Consider the following 21,631-nt stretch of genomic DNA (forward strand, 5'->3'; position numbering starts at 1 on the left):
CGATCCTCAGCATCGAAGCAAGGAATTATGATTATTCCTGGGTTAATTGATTCTGATTATACTGGACAAATTGGGATAATGGTGAGAATTCTAAACCCTCCAGCCACATTGCATAAAGGTGACCGTATTGCTCAATTAATTCCGTTTCAAGCACATGTTATTAAGAGTCAAGATCGCGAAAGAGGCGATCAAGGATTTGGGTCTACTGGACCAGTGACTGTTGCCTTTTCACAATTGATCACCAACAATAAGCCTATGAGAACAGTCACAATACTTGGGAATGATGGAGTTAAGATCCGCTCTGAACAAGTCATGCTTGACACTGGAGCTGATGTCACCATTATACCATATGCTGCATGGCCATCTTCTTGGCCTTTGATTATGGCATCCAGCATGGTTGTAGGAATTGGAGGAGCATCCCCTACACAGCAAAGTGCACATTTTGTTACCATTATAGATGACAAAGAAGGTCTCAGCGCACAAGTGAAACCATATGTACTGCATATGACACTCTGGTTATTAGGGCGAGATGTCTTGTCTCAGTGGGGATGTGTATTACAAACACCTTTTTAGAGGCGGCCATTGTAGCGAGCGACCCCCGTCCTGTTTTAAAACTGAGCTGGTTAACTGATACTCCTGTATGGGTGGAGCAATGGCCGCTACCAACTGAGAAGCTCGCTCATTTAAGGGATCTCGTGCAAGAACAATTGAATGCTGGACACCTTGTCCCTTCTACCAGTCCGTGGAATACACCTGTGTTTACCATCAAAAAGAAGTCTGGAAAATGGAGACTGTTACAAGATCTGCGAGCAGTTAATGCAGTTCTGCAGGACATGGGAGCACTTCAGCCAGGATTACCCAATCCATCCATGCTCCCTCAGGGCTGGGACATTGTGGTTATTGATTTGAAAGATTGTTTTTTTACAATACCTTTGCATCCGGAGGATTATGAAAAATTTGCCTTCTCTGTCCCTTCTACAAATAGAGCAAAACCTTCTGAGAGATATCATTGGGTAGTGTTACCACAGGGCATGAAAAATTCTCCCACAATATGTCAGTGGTATGTGGATTTAGCTCTACGACCCTTTCGAGAACATCATATCAACTGTATTTTGTATCACTATATGGATGATTTGTTGCTTTGCCAAAAAACACCCACCTCTGAAAAATTGATTCAAGAACTGATAGAAGCTCTAAATATAATGGGACTCGTTGTGGCCCCTGAAAAAGTACAACGGACTGAGCCATGGAAATACCTAGGGATGACTTTAACTGAATCTACTGTTAGGCCACAGAAGCTATCAATAGTACAGAAAGTGGAAACATTAAATGATCTACAGAAATTGGTGGGAGATATTCAGTGGATCCACAGTATTTGTGGCATTACTAACACAGATTTACAGCCTTTATTTAAGTTGTTGCAAGGAAATTGTAATCCTCAAGAACCTAGGTCTCTAACAGCGTCAGCTAAACACGCCCTGGATAATATTTCCCTGAAATTGAGTGTTAATTCTGCAGCTCGTATTGACCCTGTTCAAGCATTACAATTGTTTGTATATAATACAGAATCAGAAGTATCAGCTTTTTTAGGACAATGGTGTGAACAACAATCTAATCCCCTCAGAATTATCGAATGGTTATTTTTATCAGCCAGAGGACATAGAACAATAACATCACGTGTGGATGCGATAGCAAGTATTATTCGAAAAGGTGTTCGGCGAGCAATATCTATTGCTGGAAAGGAACCGGATCGAGTAGTTGTGCCGTATGCACTAGACCTAATTCAGGCTATGTGTGAATCATCTATGTCCTTCTCACTGGCTGTGATGAACAAATCCTATCAAATTGACAACCATTATCCAAAGCATCCACTATTTAAAACTGCTTTAACAATGACTACTGTTCCTGTCATTAGTCGACAACCTTTACAGGCTTTAACAGTATTTACAGATGCCAGCAGCAAGACCAAAACGGCAGGATTTGTTTGGAAGGAGAATGGAATATGGCAATCAGAACGCTTTGTTTGCGATACATCTGTACAGATTTTGGAGCTTAAAGCGGTGATTGCTGTGCTTAACCGCTGGAACATTCAAGATTTAAACATTGTGACTGATTCTTTATATGTGGCAGGTGTAGTACAACGAATCGAAAGGGCCTTGTTAGGACATGTAAACAATCCCACCCTTTTTCAGGCTTTTGTCGACTTACGAAATACTGTTAATCATCGCACGCATCGGGTTTTTATCATGCATATAAAGAGCCATACTAGGCTCCCTGGAGGTCTTGTAGAAGGCAACGCTCGAGCTGATCAGTTGGTTGCCGCTTTAGCAGACACGGATAACGTTGTTCAAGAAGCCTATAAATCTCATGCCTTTTTTCACCAGTCTGCAACTGCATTACGTAAGCAATTTAACATCCCTAAGACCCAAGCACGGGCGATAGTGGCTGCTTGCCCAGACTGTGCCACTCTCACACCGCTACAGGACGGTGGTGCGAATCCTCGTGGCTTACAGCCACGGGAAGTTTGGCAAACTGATATCACTGTGTTTCCGCCTTTTGGGCGTCTTTGCTACTTACATATGTCAGTGGATACCTGTTCCTCATTTATATGGGCCTCTGCTCATGCTTCTGCCTCGGCAGCAGCAGCTCGTCAACATTGGACGCAAGCAATTGCGGTTATGGGGTGTCCAAAGAAAATTAAAACTGATAATGGTCCTGCATATCGGACAGCCTCCACCACTGCCTTTTTACAACATTGGGGAATTCAGCTTCTCCATGGAGTACCACACAACTCTACTGGGCAAGCAATCGTTGAGCGCGCCCATCGTATATTGAAACATCACCTTGTTATTTTGAAAAAACAGGGGGAGACGGGGGGTTCCCCTCATGAGATATTGGCAAAAACATTATTTGTTTTAAATTGGCTTAATATACGTGGAGGGCAAGATGAACCGCCTGCGTGAATACATATGCAAACAAACAAGCATGATTATTCTTTTCAAAAGGTTCAAGTGCGATTGTATTCCCCTCAATCTGGGCAATGGGAGGGACCTATGCAGTTGCTAACTTGGGGAAGAGGTTATGCTTGTGTTTCCACAGGTAGTGATCCACCCAAATGGGTCCCCGCAAAGTGGGTGAAACCATGGATCGCAAAGAATGACGACACCAACCCTGTGTCCCGAGGCACTCCAGAGACACCAACATCGATTGAACTTGGTCCTGACGTCGTTGTTAACGGCACTACATCCAGCGAACAGTGAAGTTCTGTGTCTTTTACCGAATCTGCAGTCATTTTATGCGGATATTCGAACACAGCCGCTCACCATAAAACAGCTTGAAGAACATGACACAGCTTGTACGGAACATTGTCTAAACTGTCGACCTTGGGTTTTTATACATTGTGCATGGTGTGACAGGGGAACTTGGAGAGTCACACGTGCGCATGATCGGGAAAGTGTGTATAAATGTCACTTGTGTGCTGACCGGATTATCTTTTATACCGAAGCAGATTGGTTGTCTGATTTTATAGGTAGGTCAGTATATCAGCGATTAGCTGTTAGTACAGAAGGACAGATTAGAGTTTTAGAGAACAACAGCAGTTTTCTAGGGCTTTAAGCCTAATTGAAGATCTTGGGCAAAGAGTTTTAGCAGAAATTAGTTTTGAGTTTTGTAAACGCTTAGCTTTGCAATGTATTAGGCAAAATAATAAGGTAGTAGATAGGAGCTGTGGTGTTGGAATAAACGTTCCTCGAAGTTGGCAGGTGCACAAGGATAAGATCACACGGATCTGTTCGAACCTTTGACGACACCTGCAACGACAACGTGCAGCTACCTTCATTAGCCACTGTTATAGCTACTTCTTTCTTCTTTCCGCAAGGAATGGCTGCCATAAATGCAAAAATATATATGCAGATTAGCATGTTGGAGTGAAAAGCAATTTAATCTAACTTCGCAAATGCTGAGTGCGCTGCTTACTGATGTTGATAGTGTTAGGCATGCTGCTTTGCAAAATCACGCTGCTGTAGATTTTTATTATTGGCACATGGGCATAGATGTGAAGATTTTGAAGGAATGTGTTGCTTTAATTTGTCTGACCATTCACAGAGCATACACCAACGATTAGCGGAAATGCAACATAACATGAAACATATTACAGAGGGACATGGCTCCTTTTCAGATTGGCTCATTGATCTCAGACTGAGAGGTTGGTTACAAACATTGGTCAAAGGAGCATTGATGGTACTGATGGTATTGCTGCTTTTGATGTTGATTCTTCCTTGCTTGTTCCAATGTTTGCAGAGGATGCTGCAAAGTTTGGTTGAGCAAATAAAATAAAAAAAAAAAGGGGGAGATGTAGGAGTCTGGGCCGCGCTGGGAGAAAGTTAGTGCAGGCAGAAGAATGCAAGGACGAAGACAAGGCCAGCAAAATAAGGCTGGCAAAAACACACAAGATAGCAGATAAGTGAGAAACACCTGTGGTCAGCAAAAGCACACAAGTCTGAGCAAAACAGGGTATGAGATAAGGGAGTTTTGGCAAGTTTTGGGCTTTATGTGCTGATTGCAATTAACCAATGCAAATGCTTGTAGAGGCGCATGAACAGCGCGTGTAGATGACCTGTAGCCTATTAGAAGATAGATGAGTGCGTGTACGGAACTTAGTAGAATATAAATGTAACCAGGATTGGAAAAAAAAAAAAAAAAGATGGACGACCTGATCATCACATTGGTGTTGCGTCGTTTCTGTTCCCGCATGGAGAAATAAGGACCCCGGCTAATGGTGACCCCAATATGTGTGGAACCAAAATGTGGGCTGGGTATATTGCCAAATGGGAATGCCTTCATGTAACCTTGACTGGATTTCCAGCATCCAAACAGTGATTCCTGCTAGCTGCTAGAAATCTCATTGAATTACTGGATGCTGTGCTAAATTCCACTTGTTTGTTTGCAGTTAAATGCCTGTATAATTTTGGTTAGATAGTTTGGAGAAACTGTCAAAACTCATTGAGTGATTCTTAGTGATGCCCACTTTCATGTCTGCAGAAATGCAGCCACCTCTGGAGACAGCGGTACCACTTGGACATGTGAGGCAAAGGGGGGAGAAGGTACTGCGTGGGCAGGATCATTGCCATCACTTTGTTAGCTGGGACAGGGCTTTCCTACTCAAGTGGAGAACACTTCAATACCTAGCACAGGCATGATTTCTATAGTACTGAAGATGACCAGAAGAATATTTCTCTAGAAGTAATTTAGAACCTTTGTCCAATAATATTTTGAAGGGAGTGATTTGTCATGGCACTGCAGTTTCCTTTTTAAATACTTGGTTGTGGCTGGAAATGGTCAGAAGCTTGAATTCATATTTTGTCAGGTTAAAGCCAAAATCTGGAAATCTAGTCATGTCTGTGTACAGCCATTGAGTTTAATGGGAACTGTATGTCTGCAACAAATGGCACCCTGTTTGTCTTCATCTAATCAGCCATAAAATCCTCCACTGCTAAAATAATCTCAAATGGCTTAGAGTTATCCTTGCCTCCCCATCGACTAGTCTGCTAGCACAATCATGTTATCTGCAACCATTTTACGCCTTTTAAAAGTCTTCTCTGTTATCTCTTGGACTCAGAGATAAGCTCAGGGAGAACCTGAATAATGGCCTGAGAAAACCCTCAAGTTCTTTTTGCTGATGAGCCGAGAGCTGCTGCTGTGATGATGTAGTACCATGGCCAGTCTGGAGGTGGGAAAATGGTCAGTCTTGGACTGAAAGGAGGACAACAGCACTGCAGGTATAAAACTGTCCCTGTGTTAGCTGACATGCTAACTCCTGAAGAACATAACTCCAGAGAGCACCTGCTCCTGCTTTTGGGGATCTTGCAGAAAGTTTTTAACTTGACAGCAGTATAAAATAAACTACTTCAGAACAGAGACACCTATCTTGGGACATGTGGCTGATCCTGCAGAGGTAATTTGTATGGCAGAGAGGTGGTGATCTTTAGAAAGACCATGGCCATCGGATAATGCAGGAGGAAGTTGTCACATTCAAGTGAGTTTGAACACTGAGAGCCAATTGTGCTGTGTAGATATAATAAACCAAATCCTCTCTGCAGAATATTACTGGGGAGATGCTAGTCTGATACACATGGCAGGTAATGGATGGCCAGTCAGTTGCTGTTCTGAATGTATGAGTATTGTGTATCTAAGCCTAAAGTGAGATCTAGGCACCTCCATTCTTTAGGTGGATCTCACTGCTACTGGTACCTACTGTGGGTAGAGCTGTGTTAAAGCAGATATGAATGCAGCAAGGCATATAAGACAGTTTTCATCACAAAGCTATGTTACAACAAGAGAGTATTTTACAATAGATCAAGTTTCACTTTTGAAAGCCCTTGTTGGGAGAATGTGATCTGGAATGCCCTGCATCTGGGGATCACTGTGGACATGGGCATCACAGGAGGGAGAGCTGATGACACTGTTCTGTGCAAAAGCCCCAGGCATCTTCCATTTTTCTCCAGCCTCCATCTGTTGTGGCCTATTTAGCGGGACAGGCAGTAATATGTTTAGCTTCTCTGATCCTCTTGTTTATGTTAAAACTTGTGAGAATTTTAATTTTAATCTCTTGTTAAACATTCCTGATCAACAGTGTCACAGAATTTATCATATCGTCTAATTCCTAGCTTACTTCCTTGGGCTAGAGCTAATATTTCCTTGGGTTGCAAAGTCAGATGTTTCTTTTCTTCTTTGTAATATATGTAAATACTTTGGTTTTAGGATTCAGGATTTCTCATTTTCTAGGCATAAGAGCCAAGATAACTGGCTTGTGTTGTCTTTTCAATATTCTGCATGTTTAAACAGATTACCTGTCTAGGCATCCTAATGGGGATTTAATACAAAATATATTAAATGCAAACATGCCTTTTAAATGTTGATTGTATAGAGAGGTTCACGTTCTTATATACTGAAAGAAGAGAAAATCATCTTAGATGTTACATTCTCTTCTCTTGTAATTTTGTTTTGATAAGGATGAGAGTGCTTAACAAGGCAGTAGGGGCTGCAGAAGCACTCTCTTATACTAATGTAGAAGTCAAGCACTGCCATTAAAATAAAAGGTTTTTCTTCAGGTTTCCTTAGTGGACTGCGAGCAGAGTGTGGTCTGCAATCTTGTGTTGCATCTTAAGCATGGAAATCTCTATACTGATACAAGCTACAAAACAGGAAAACCAGCTATCAGCAATGTGTCCACTTAAACAGAACACCTGAAAAATAGAAGCTCACTGAACTTTTGTGCAGCCTGACTGTTACCAAAAACGGTATAAAGAACTTATCAACACCAATGTGATGTAGATAAGCAGACACTCCTTTATTAGCAGCGCTGGGTGCGTAGGGGAGTTGTCTCACCAACAACGCACACCTAATTCGTATAACATGCTGATTATATAGAATACAATAATACATATTAATCAAGTGCTCATACATAAACATGTTAATTCCCGTAACTCATTTTCATATCCACGCCTCTTTCCGGTCATGCGCACTTGAGTCCTGAAATGAGTCTGGGGACTGCTTTTACGACCACCAGAGACTGTGACCCCTCAGAAAAGACCCCCCAATGTCCTTGACTCAAGGACTTTGGCTCACATTGCAACTTTAACATGCTTCAAGGCTCTCTTACAATGTAGCCCCTAGTCTATAAGATAATAAATTACTTTTACCAAGCAGTCTAACAATAGTACTTTGACAACATAATTATCTAAGTAATGATTATTACTGGCCTACGCGGCCTTGGTTTGGGGCTTTACAAAGGAGCTCATAGCAGCATAACTGATTACATGGTTACACAATATTTCCATGGTTACTTAAAACAATATACAATTATTCTCTAAGTTTTATAAAACTAATATTCTTATAAAATTCTATTTGGTCATTTAGTTATGATCATTTTTATCATAAACCCCAAAATCAATAACAAATCAATGACAATCAGTAACATGACCAGTGTGACACGTACTGCTGGTGTCCAGAGCTGCGCTCCCAGCACTGTCTGCGTGTGGCTGGCTGGCAGCTGTGTGTGCATGAGGTGGACAGGAGGATGTTGGTTGTTGGTATAGCTTGCAGTGATGCAGCAGGAGGATTCTGCAGCCACGCAGAACTTTTCAGAAGAGGTGGTGTCTGATCTTGTATTTATGTTTAGCTCTGCTTTCTTTTTTTAGTAGATTCCTGACCTTCTTTTTGTGACTGTTCACAGGAATATTTGTGAAACATGGCCTTAAGGAGGGTTTATCTGTATCACCCATGTCACTCAGGATGCTTGTAGCAACATCTAAACCATGCTAGCAGGGGAAGAGGGAGAGTCTTTAGAAGAGTTGATGTGCGGTGCTTGCTTGAATATTCTGGAATGGCAATCATAGCCTTGTGAATTTTAAAGAAAAAAAACTTGCATTGATACAGGGCAGAAAATACAGCAGTCTGAAATGCTTGCTGCTCAGCACTGCTCCTTAACATCTACTTTAGGGGCAACACTAGAAAAGAGTTTTAAAATCCATAAAGCTTAAGAAAACTCTTTTTTTTTTTTTTTATTCAACCACCTATTTATGCCCCTTCCACTAATCTTGAACAACTTACTCTTTTCAAGCTTCTGTTTTCTGTGTCTTCCCTAGCATGGTTTTCATAGTCTTCCTCAAGGATGCAAATGATGGAGTCAGAGAACTGATGAGATGATAGAAAACCTTTCATATTCCAACTGCCAGTTCCAGTCCAGCAAAGATAATAACCAAGAGCCATTACAATGCAATTGTTATTTGGACAGAAAAGCACAGATTTTCATTAATACTAAATTCTGCTATACCAGAGCCCATATAAAAAATGATTTATGAAACAGTTTGTACTAATCTTGCTCTTGATCTCACCAAACTAGCAGCACAGGAAAGCAATGTTGGCTATCCTGTTTTCATGTTAACATTTAACTTGGAGAGACTGTGTGGCTCTTCAGGATGGCCTGCCTTGCCTATTGCATTTAAGGTAATGAATTAATTTGGTAAGAGATGAATCCCTTTGCGTTCTAGCCGATCCTCAGAGATCAGAGGGGCTAGGGGCGGCTGGACTTATCTCTTAATACCTATGCCAATTATGGCCTTAACTATAGGCCTGACACCAGATGCACGAACAGCCCGTATGCTGTAGGTCCGGTGGCATTCAAGAGAAGCAGTCAGGTTCACAAATAGTACGGTTTATTCTGATGCAACATCTACAGATTCTTTGAGATTGCCTACAATAAATGCACAAACTGCAGGTTGGCTATATAGCACTGCACACAAAAAAACGATTGCAATCACACACACTTAATTCCCAGGTAATCGCTCGGCGTAGCCGAGGGCCCAAATCTTGGCAAAAGGCGCCCCTTCTCGGGGGATAGGGAGGAGCACAAACCCATCTATCTGCCCCTCCGACTTGGTGTTGGATTATCGTCCCTCCGAGTTAGATACAAACTCGGGGTAGTATTTATCATAGTATGTATGTGTGAGTGGGTGGGACTGTGGTCAAGCCATTGTTTCTTGAGTAACGACACAGCACATTCCTTGGTGCAAGGTGTGCGCTGGTTTTGTGGGAAAAGAGGAGGAATGAGAGATAAGGTCTGCAGAGTACTGCAAAACAGTCCTTGAGAGAAGGGGAAGAGCAGGAGATCAATCTGCATAGTCATGTCAAATGTTCCTTGAGAAAAGTGGAAGAATGGGACCGCGTGGCCTCCACCTCGCTTCGCATTCCTCCTTGGTGCCACGGCAACACAAATCACTGGATCTCCATCCCATCCTGTGTTTGTTCCGGGCACCATGTGTTAAGGAAATGTGTGTTTTGCAGTTTTTTTGCTGTTTTGCTTTTCCCACACTTCCAACATTGCCCCTAGCACTGCAGGATGTTATCAGTCACATTTCCTAGGAGAGGTTGGGTTGTTGCCAGCAGCACTGAAGGGTCTGGAGAGTTAGGATTAAATGGGGCTGTGGAGTGGTTAGAAGAGCATCTCTAGCTGTTCCAGTGGGTAGTAGCTGCCAGATTACACTGGGATGGTGGCTACCAATGCACAGCATTTGTGTGTGCCTCTGAACTCTACTGCTAAACCTATTCACACCTCTCATAGGGAAATGAGGACCGATTTCCATTGTCACCTTGTGTTTAATGGGCCTCATGGGAATTGAATGAAGATGCCTCTTCTATCCTCACTCCTATGGGAAAACACTTTGTTTATGAACATCCTGAAGTGAGGAACCTTAACAAAATAGATGCAGGGCTCTCAGCAGGGTGGGCTCTCAGCAGGGTGGGCTCTTGAGATAAGGGAGGAGCTGCAACTACTGAGTCCCAAGATAAGGAACGGGGATTCAAGGAATGCTAAATTGTCATGCTGAAAAGACCTAATTGGGTGAAAAGTCACGAGAGGAAGAGGAGGCATCTTCAATCTTCATCCTGAAGACCCCCGCCCAAGACCACCAGGAGCCACTGCGCAGGCGCAACGGGGAGGGACTTGGGGCAGGATTTATGATAATGATTTCTCAAAACTAATTGTAATATCTCTCCCTATTCTCGGGATTATAATGAATATGTAACGCTTCACGCTATAGAAAGGAGCTGCTTTTTGCTCCAAAATGTGCACGTTTGTGGAGGAGCGATCCCCCGTGCACCCAGCGCTGAATAAACATACCTTCTTTATAACCTTACTGGTTGTAAAGTGGTTACTCCGCACGTCATTTTGGCGACCCAGATGGGACTCTCTCTGCTTGGCTGCCGGAACGACTGAGGAACGGACGTCCTAGCCGTGGCCCGGGAATTCTCGGAGGAACTCCGCTCTCAGCCGTTCACTGCGGGGGCAGACAAGAGCCATCTGAACTACGGACAAAGGTATGTTTACGGGGTAATGGGAGGCTGGTAAGGCGCGCAGAGACGTCTGGCGCACAGCGTAGTAGCGCGGTCCCACGGGCGACTGGTAAGGCGCACAGAGACATCTGGCGCACAGCGTGGTTCCACAGGTGGCTGGTAAGGCACGCAGAGACGTCTGGCGCACAGCCTAGAGGGGTACCCAGTCTGGTTAAGGCGCCTCGGGAAGATCTCTGTTTAGGGTGTTAAACAGGACAGCTATCGTTCATGTCATCTGTTGTAACCCATGGGAAATCAAAATATTGAAATTATATGTGTTAATTTAAGTTAACTGACTTTATACCTGTGGTAAATGATTAATGGTTTATGATTTATGTGGTACACGAACTTGTCTATTGTCTTAATTGGTACACTTTGTAGCATGAGTGTGAGTAAAAAGCGAGACGGGCCCTTTAAGTAACTGTGTGACTGAGTGCTTGCAGAGTGTGAGTGAGACACAGCACAGCTGCGAAGCGAGTGTGGAGTTCTGAGCCGCGGTTCCATGTTCTCCACGAGGAGAGCGGCCGGAGACGAACGAAGTGAATAAAACTGATATCAGAGTGTGAGTGAGACGCAGCACAGCTGCGAAGCGAGTGCGGAGTTCTGATCCGAGGTTCCGTGTTCTCCGCGAGGAGAGCGGCCGGAGACGAACGAAGCAAATTCAGCTGCCAGGCGAGCAAAGCGGTTGTAGGGGGATATCCAACTTAACATATTAAGAGCGAATGAGGCTGGTATGATGGGTTGGATGTCCCTGACGACCGTTGGTGGGATAGTAGCCAGAATAATAATTGTTGTAATCCTTTGTTGCTTTTGTTGCCGTGTTCTGTGGTAACACATTGACTCTGTGTATAGTGTAAAAGCCGCTGGGGTTCGGCTTGTTTCAGTTGTAGTAATTGCCTGTACCAATATTACGGTTGTCGCAGTTGAGATAGGTTGTGCTTTGGGATAAAATTGGGAAATTTCAAGCGTAAAGAGAAAGTATAGGAGTGTCCCCCGTTTGTTCCCACTTTAATCTAAAGCAAACTCTTTGGGATTGGGGTGGGAGCAGGATGGGAAATACCCACAGTAAAGAAGTCCTAAAGAGAAGCCCCTTAGGATGTATACTAATGCATTGGAAAGATATCACTAGGTCTGGGGGCACAGAAAATAAAAAGACCCTTACAAAATATTGCAATCAGTGGTGGCCACTTTATAAACTGGAAAATGAGGCAAAATGGCCACTAAATGGAACTTTGGACTATAATACCCTCCTACAGTTAATGTTGTAATGATGAAGTATCATATGCGGACATGTTTTTCACTATCCGTAATCATCCTGATTGGCAAAAAGATTGTGGTCTAATCGTACCACAAGATCCCCTGGTGCTCGCTTTGGAGTGAGAAAATAAAGGATTAAAAGGAAAACTGAGACAATGTTGCTCAGCATGTAGTGTTGGCCAGAGATGTACAAAAATTGGAAAGGCACCAAGGATCAGACCCCGACCTGACAGACTTATTTGAGCCTCCCCCATGAAAGCAGTCTCCTCCACGGCCACAAAACCAAGAACAAGACTCAGATTCAGACCCTACTCCTGCCCCCTCTCCCCCAGGTAGCTCGGTGTCTTCCCCCACACGGGGAAAACCTGCTCAAACAATTCTTCAGGCACCCCTCAGGGAGGCAGTCGGTCCAGATGGGGGAGCCATGCTAATAAAAATACCCTTTTCCAGCATAGACTTAGAAAATTGGAAAAGAGCTGTAAAGGAGTTCCGGAGAGACCCAATAAGCGTGACCAGACAATTTCAGTTTATACTGAAACAACATAATCCTGATTGGAATGATATACAGTTACTATTGGATTACCTAACAGAGACCGAGAAACAGTTGGTTCTGAAAGCAGCAGGTGATTTGGCCTCAGACTATTGCAGAACCACGGGGAACGAGATTAAGGATTTCTTTCCCCTTCAGGACCCAAGGTGGAATCCAAACAGTTCTGCTCAAATGGACAGGTTAAAAGGATACCAGGATTTAATCTTAAAGGGATTGGAAAGGGCCATGCCCAAAAATATAAATTGGTCAGCATTATATGCGATTAAGCAGGGTCCTTTGGAATCACCTTCTGAATTCCTGGATCAGCTAAGGGAAGTGATGCATCGAAATACGCCACTAGACCCAGGATCTGAAGCAGGAATACAACAGCTGGTATCGTTATTTTTGGGGCAATCCACAGGGGATATCAGGCGTAAGTTGCAGAAACTACGCACCATGGAAAGCAGGAACCTAGAAGTATTACTGGATGAAGCATGGAGGGTGTTTAGCAACAGGGAGGACGAATATAGGAAGGGGCAACGAAGAGTGGTGGCAGTAATAGATGAACTACAGGGGAGAAAATTTAAGAAGGGGTTTCTGGATAAAGACCAGTGTGCATTTTGTAAAGAAAGAGGACACTGGAAGGCTGCCTGTCCGAAACAAAAGCGGAAAGGGAAAGTACTTGCATCAATAAATAGAGATTGACAGGGACTGGAGGAGTCCACCCTAGCGGATCCACTGGTTACAATGAAGCTAGGGAAAGAACAAAAAGAAATAGAATTTTTAGTAGATACCGGAGCAACTTATTCAGTACTTAATCAAGCTCTGATGCCCCTAGGAGAAGAATATGTGATGGTAAAAGGAGCTACTGGACAAACTGAAAAAGCTTATTTTTGTAAGCCATTAAAATATAAATTGGGAAAGCAAATGGGTATACATAAATTCTTGCATCTGCCAAATTCACCCAAAGCTCTTTTGGGAAGAGATCTTTTGGAACAATTGAAAGCCATAATTACATTCAAAAAAGGGGAAGTTACTCTGAAGGTAAATAATCAACAATATATATAAATGATGAGCTTACTTTTAATGAATCTTCCAATAAAAAAAGAAGTAATTAGTTGTGGTGGTTTAGCCCCTGCCGGGGTCTGAGACCACGCGGCCGCTGCCACTCCCCCACAAAGGGAGTGAGATACAAACTCCGGGGCTGAGATAAAGAGAAGTTTAATACAACAGTGCAACAGCAACACAACAAACAACAACAATAACAATAACAGCTATAACAATGAACAGAGCAAGATATATACCGATACAGCAGTGAGAGGACCGGCTGTGCCAACCACGCGATCACCGATTCTTCTCGCGCTCTGGCGCCCGGACGTGATGTCAGCATGGTATATGAATAACCCGGCTAGAGCTTCCCCCCACTGCTGGGGAAACTTAACCCTATCCTGGCTAAACCAGGACATTAGTAAAGAAATTATGGACCAGGTATACCCCAGAGTATGGGCAATGGATATACCAGGGCAGGCTAAAAATGGTATGCCAGTTATAGTAAAATTAAAAGAAGGGCAAAAACTATTAAGGATAAAACAATATCCTCTAAAATGGGAGTATCGGGAAGGCATTCAGCCCAGCATTGAGAGATTTTTAGATCAGGGATTGTTGAGGGAGTGCATATCCGATTTCAATACCCCTATCCTTCCAGTAAAGAAACCAGATGGGTCCTACTGGGTGGTGCAGGATCTAAGGGCAATTAATAAAATAACCGAAGACCTATATCCTGTAGTGGCTAACCCTTATACCTTGCTCACCACCTTGACCCAGGAACTAGCCTGGTTTTCTGTTCTAGATTTAAAAGATGCCTTCTTTTGCCTCCCTCTCCACGAGTCTAGCCAGAAATTATTTGCTTTTGAATGGGAAAATCACAAAACAGGCCGCAAAACTCAACTAACTTGGACGGTGCTGCCTCAAGGATTTAAGAACAGTCCCACGATATTTGGCAATCAATTAGCTAAAGATCTTGAAAGTTGGGACCAGCCACCTGACAAAGGCAAGATTCTTCAATACGTGGATGACCTGCTTGTCGCTACGGAAACCAGAGAAGGGTGTATCGCCTGGACGGTGAGCCTCCTAAACTTTTTGGGTCTACAGGGGTATAGAGTCTCCCAGAAGAAGGCGCAAGTGGTACAACAACAGGTTGTCTATATGGGCTGTGAGATAAGCGTGGGAGTCCGTACCCTGGGGCAATCCCGAAAAGAGGCAATTTGCCAAACACCACAACCCAGAACTGTGAAAGAACTGTGCACCTTTTTAGGCATGACTGGGTGGTGTAGGCTTGGATATACAACTATGGGCTCGTGGTCAAACCTCTGTATGACCTTATTAAGGCAGGCACAAGCGGAAACAGATTGGAATGGACCCCAGACGCAGACAGGGCCTATATGGATTTGAAAAAGGCTCTGATGTCAGCACCTGCACTTGGACTCCCAGATGTGAGTAAACCTTTCTCTCTATTCTCGCACAAAAAGCAGGGAATAGCTTTGGGAATCCTAACCCAAGACTTTGGGCCCTATCGAAGGGCTGTGGCCTATTTCTCCAAACAATTAGACAAGGCTGCGAAAGGATGGCCAGGATCTCTCAGAGCAGTGGCAGCCATAATCTTGAATATCTAGGAAGCTCGTAAATTTACCCTGGGTCAGAAAATGACTGTGTTTGTCTCCCACACTGTATCAGCGGTCTTAGAAGCTAAAGGTGGTCACTGGCTGTCACCACAGAGATACCTGAGGTACCAGGCTATCATGGTAGAACTGGATGATGTAGAAATAGTGGTGAGTAACATTGTCAACCCAGCTTCTTTCCTAGATGGCAGGAACGGGGAACCTTTGGAACATGACTGCCTAGAAACTATTGAAGCCATGTACTCCAGCCGACCAGATCTGAAAGACACTCCGTTGGAGGGAGTCGATGATTGGTTTACCGATGGAAGCAGTTATATGGTAAGCGGTACCCGACACTCGGGGTATGCAGTCACAACAACCAGCGAAGTCCTGGATTCTGGGCCACTACCTGCTTCGACTTCAGCCCAGAAAGCCGAAATAATTGCCTTAACGAAGGCCCTTGAGAGGGCTAAAGGGCTAAAAATCAACATATGGACTGATTCGAAATATGCATTTGGAGTGGTGCATGCTCATGGGGCCGTCTGGAAGGAAAGAGGACTTTTGAACTCTCAAGGAAAAGCCATCAAACATGCCACAGAGATTCTGAAACTCTTAGAAGCCGTTCAATTACCAGAAAGGGTGGCTATCATGCATATAAAGGCGCACCAGAAAGTACAATCAGCCATAGAAAGAGGCAATGAGCTCGTGGACGGAGAGGCAAAACCAGTGGCACGGATGGAACAGGTAACCGAGGGAGCACTAATCCCAGATGGTAAGGTCACATTAGGGGAAAAACCCCGCTACAATAAGGAAGACCTTAAACTTATAGGGGATTTAGATGGAAAATATAATCAGGATGGATGGGCTAGTACCTCACAGAAGAAAATCATAGTCCCCTCACACATGATATGGGCGGTAGTTCGGGAAGAACATAGAAAGGGTCATTGGGGGACGGAAGCATTATATAAATACTTAATTGGGAAGATTGTTGCAAGAAATCTGTATACGACAGTGAGGCAAGTAACTCAACAGTGTGATCTTTGCCTTCAGACTAACCCCAAAGGAGGCCCAAAATTCGAAGTAGGACAGATAGGCAGAGGTAACCTGCCTGGGCAACAGTGGCAAATCGATTTCTCGGAACTCCCAAGGAAAGGGGGGTACCAGTATTTGTTGGTATTAACGGATTCTTTTTCAGGATGGCCAGAAGCGTTTCCTTGTAGAACGGCAAAAGCCCGAGAGGTCACCAAAGTCTTGCTACAAGAGATCATTCCAAGGTTTGGTGTACCATCAGCAATGTCCTCAGATAGGGGATCACACTTTATATCAAAAAATAGTTCAACTAGTGAGTTTGCTGTTAGGAATTGATTGGCAGCTGCATACGCCTTATCGACTGCAATGGAGTGGCCAGGTAGAGAAAATGAATCACTTGATTAAACAACAGATTGTGAAATTGGGACAAGAAGCAAATTTGGCTTGGCCACAGTCTTTGCCTCTGGCACTCTTATGAATCAGGACAAGGTCCAGAGCCAAGGAGGGGATAAGTTCTTTTGAAATTCTATATGGAAGACCGTATTCTGTAAAGATGGGGATATCATCACAAGTAGGGGAGGAAATAATGAATGGGTACCTCATAGGGTTGAGCAAACAACTCAGAAAGATCGAGAAACATGTATACAGTACAAGAGGCAGGGGGCTTGATGGACCCGTACATAAGATATCGCCTGGCGATTTTGTATATGTAAAGTCTTTTGCAGATAAGATCCTGGAACCACAGTGGGAAGGACCGTTTCAAGTACTGCTGACCTCTTACACGGCTATCAAAATTAAGGAACAGAACACCTGGATCCATCACTCACGAGTGAAGAAGGCACCTAAGTCCCAATGGAGAATCACACAAGTCCAACCAGGGAAATTACTCTTATCTCGGTCATAATATTGAGTCAGGATATGGCAGTGGGAAGCAGCTCTTTTTTGTCACCAATGTATATGTTTCGGCCAAATAAGCAAAACCAACATCTATCGGTAGTAGCAATACAAGCGACTCCATATCTGAATGACTCATGGGTCTGGGATGAGGAAAGAGGAAAGTATGAGATCATGGCAAAAAAAGGGGGAATGTTAATAGGTTGTGCAAGGAACGGTTTTGAACCGGCAAGTATTATAAGTGTTGTAACTCTGCCCCCTAGTCAGAAGCAAATCGCAAGGTTTTCTAAACGATTGTTTGATCTATGGAAATGCTGTGAACTGGGATGCTGTAGCACCCCGGGTGTTGGCAATGACAAGTGGCCATGGTCACAGGCTCATTTGGCGCACACAGAGAGAATGGGAAAAAAATCAGATATACAAGGGCTAACTTTAGCTACTGTGGTCATGTACAAAGAGGGTTCTGGAGGTTATGTATATAAAGAGGGAATATGGAATGAAGGTGAAGGAATCCCTCAGGTATGGGGGATATCCGGGGAAGAAATTAGCATAGGATGTCGAATGGTGGATGGAACCAAGTATAGTGGGTCCACCCAGATATCAATTTCAACCTCACAGGGTAAAAGCGTTACAGACTGTGATGGTAGTAAGCCTGAGTGTTGGCACGACCACATTTTAGAACAAAATGTTATGGTGGAATGCCTATGGAAACGACAGGGAAATGGGTTAAAATTTAAATTTCAAATCCAAGTCCAAGCCGAACCAACTTGGCTGAGTTTTTCATTAACCGAGACAGTAGAAGTCAGCTGTATATGGAAACGTCCGGATGAAAACATAATTTTTAGAATTAAAAATGGAACAAGGCCAATAAAGCCAATGAGGATGACGGTTAAGCCAACAATGACAACAATGGTCAATTCAATGGCTCCCCCATACCCTGGATACCACATTTATGAAACAGGCGCACACATAATTCGGAAAACAGGTTAGCAAATTGTATTGTATAATCCTAAATGGTCATTGAAGCAAATAGAATTACATTTGCAACTAGATATGTCAGGCGTCCACCAAAAATGCCTCCCATTTATAAAAGCAACCCAGGAGGGATGGAGAGAGTGGTTAAAATCTCGCACTATGAGGTCAAAAAGGGATGTGACAGGGGTCTTAGGAACAGGACTAGGAGTACTAAACAGCATAGACTCAGAAGTAATAATGAACAAGCTAGCATCCACAACCGGAGAGCTGGTCAAACTAAAACAACCTTTGATATCATCCTTGTTAGGCTGACGTCTAAACTACTCCCTGATTGGGAAAAAAACAATATTATGGACCATTTGATGATAGTAGAAGGACTGGAAATGATACCAAAAGACATATCCTGGGCCCTTAGTTGCATCCAGGCACAAATGTGGACGCAAATTGTCATTTCCAATATCTTAAGAGAAGGCGAAGAAGGAATCCTCCCAACAGAGATTAGAAAGATAATTTGGGATAAAGCAAAACCTCAAGAGAGGGAGTTGCAGTCCTGGTGGAAACTGGTGAATTTTACATATGAAAGACAGGATGACAAAATAATTGCCTTTGTATTAACAGTTGTAGAAGCTGCCCAACATAGCATATACCCTGTTGCCTCTATAGGACTAAACCATGGGGGAATGATAATCAGTCCAGTAGGGCATAGGGGATGGGCATGGAAGCAAGGGGATAAATGGCAAGCCATCAACACAGAATTATGCATTAATATGGGCCAGCAGGGATACGTTTGTGAAGGGAACAGCATACAGGCCGAAGACATGTGCTTAGACACACATCAGAAAGAGTGTCATTTTGAGATACAGTCATCCATAAACAATGATACAGTCATGATATATATAGGAGAAGGGTGCATATGTCTTCGTACCCTTTGCACAAGTGTGCTCATAGATGGCTATCATAGGGAGGAGATAGGAAACTATTCCAATCATTGTGTATGTAATTTCACAAAAATTGAAGGGTGTGATTTTTGCCTATACTGTCCCAGTACTAACCTCTCAGATAATAGAATCAGATTATGCCTTAATTCGAAAAATAGATCCTGTCTCTATAGGAATGAATTTGGATAGGATTAAAGAAATGTTGCAACATAAAGACTTACTCTCCATCCTAGAAGATGTAAAAAGGAAAGGAAAAGAAACGTTAGTTGTAGTAAAACATGATACAGAACAAATTCATGAGATTCTAACACAAGTACAGAAAACCACTGATCACCACTGGTGGGATACTCTCCTTGGGTGGTCACCTACAGCTACCGGAATACCTACTATAGCTCTCCACCCAAATATAGCATTGCTGATAGCAGTAGTGATCCTACTAATTCTCACTATAGCCATATATGTCTGGAATTGGAGACTTACCAGATGCATACAGGCTATATACGAGGCTCTTCACTTTACTCTGATACCAAAAAACAATAAGGCCCTGAAAACTAGATTTAAAATATATGTATAAGAAAGTAAGCATAAGTGTTAGAGTTGGGAATAAATTTCAGTAAGTAAAACCATTAGTTAGTATAAGGATTATGAGTAATTTTTAGCTAACGAAAGAAGTAAAAGAATTTACTACTAGGAAAAGAAAGGGGGGAATTGAAGTGAGGAACCTTAACAAAATAGATGCAGGGCTCTCAGCAGGGTGGGCTCTCAGCAGGGTGGGCTCTTGAGATAAGGGAGGAGCTGCAACTACTGAGTCCCAAGATAAGGAACAGGGATTCAAGGAATGCTAAATTGTCATGCTGAAAAGACCTAATTGGGTGAAAAGTCACGAGAGGAAGAGGAGGCATCTTCAATCTTCATCCTGAAGACCCCCGCCCAAGACCACCAGGAGCCACTGCGCAGGCGCAACGGGGAGGGACTTGGGGCGGGATTTATGATAATGATTTCTCAAAACTAATTGTAATATCTCTCCCTATTCTCGGGATTATAATGAATATGTAACGCTTCACGCTATAGAAAGGAGCTGCTTTTCGCTCCAAAATGTGCACGTTTGTGGAGGAGCGATCCCCCGTGCACCCAGCGCTGAATAAACATACCTTCTTTATAACCTTACTGGTTGTAAAGTGGTTACTCCGCACGTCAATCCAGATAGTCTGCTGTCTCAGGTTTATCCAGACTCCTCCTGCATAGTTTTTATCTTCTTTGTTTCTTATTGTATCTGTGAATCACTCTGCAGCCTGTCATAATTTATTTTTACAACACGCTGAAAGGTACAATAGAGAACTTATAAACATGCTGGGGAGAAGCCACATAAAATAGCAAATGTTTCTAATTATAAAGTTATAGCTGCCCTTCTTAAGCTGTTTGGTTTTTTTATTATACCTTGAACAACCTGAAAATGTACTTGGCTGCAATTAGACTTCCAGATACAGTAGGTGAATTGTAAATGAAACCTATCCAATGGAAAATTACACTATTAGCCTGGAGCAGTAGCCCTGATCTTTACAGTTTATGGTGCTGCATAACCTACACATCCAGTAATGTTCTGTGAGTCCATAAAGTTTAGAGGGGACAGTCTCTTAAAAGCAGAACAGTTTAGTTTTTTTAAAAAATTAAAGTAATTATTGCATTCTTTTATGTTTATTATTTTTTAACATTCCCAGGCTTTTCCACATTAGTCTGGTTTAAATGGAAAGTAATTTATCTTTGCCTTATCAAGATATATTAGGCAATGTTCCTGAAAGGGCTGCATTTAATCAGTTTCAGTCATGGTTTTAGTACCTGCAGGGTAGAAAAAAAAAGTAAATTTCTGTACATGGAAGAACTGTAATTTAGAGTCTGTGTGTTTCACATTAATCCCTTTCCTTATGCAGAGTTGCATGCTGATGGTCCAGGTTTGCTGCTTAATCAAAATGCTTTACTGACTGTACTAATTAAAGTCTGTGGTATACACCTTCAGCCATCACTGATTTGTCACAGTGTTCATAGAGAAATGAGAGTGACAGTGTCACAGCTGGCACAGGAAGAAATGAGCTAAAGCTACAGAGGAGTGGGTAGGGATTGGGACCACGTGCATCTAGGTTCAAGAGAGCAGTGAACAATTCAGGGTACTCACTGTCTAAAGTTGTCATGCCCTGGTTCCTGAAAAGAAGTTATCACACTGGCTGAGATTGACATCTGGAGCTAACAGTTTGAATACAGTCTCTTCTTCATCTGCTCGCTGCACTGGGAGCCAAGGGCATTTCAGATGCTGTCGGAGATGGTTTGAATAGGGTCTTTAGTAATTACATTAGTTGGCTTGGACACAGGACATTAAAACTGACATCTTGTCCTCTTACAGGATTTGATTAGGTGCCAGTTTGCATGAGGCTTGTCCTAGTCATTAAAATAAACAGAAACAGGAGAGA

The 21,631-nt window shown here is 43.0% G+C and overlaps 1 protein-coding gene across 4 annotated transcripts in view; it reads left to right on the forward strand.

Annotated features, from left to right (window-relative positions):
* Positions 1-21,631, forward strand: part of LOC141917753 (protein FAM219A-like) — a 193,296-nt gene that overhangs the window by 68,028 nt on the left and 103,637 nt on the right. Inside the window, exon 2 of one of the 4 annotated variants that reach the window (XM_074811179.1) lies at positions 17,078-20,327. The exons of the other annotated variants lie outside the window; for them this stretch is intronic. Within the exon in view, the coding sequence (XP_074667280.1) occupies positions 18,270-19,358 (1,089 nt within the window). The 5' untranslated portion in view covers positions 17,078-18,269 and the 3' untranslated portion in view covers positions 19,359-20,327. Of the gene's footprint in view, positions 1-17,077; positions 20,328-21,631 lie in introns of those variants that run through there. 4 annotated transcript variants of the gene reach the window in all.

Source organism: Strix aluco, chromosome W (genome assembly GCF_031877795.1).
Source record: "Strix aluco isolate bStrAlu1 chromosome W, bStrAlu1.hap1, whole genome shotgun sequence".
In the NCBI taxonomy this organism is placed as follows: Eukaryota; Metazoa; Chordata; class Aves; order Strigiformes; family Strigidae; genus Strix; species Strix aluco.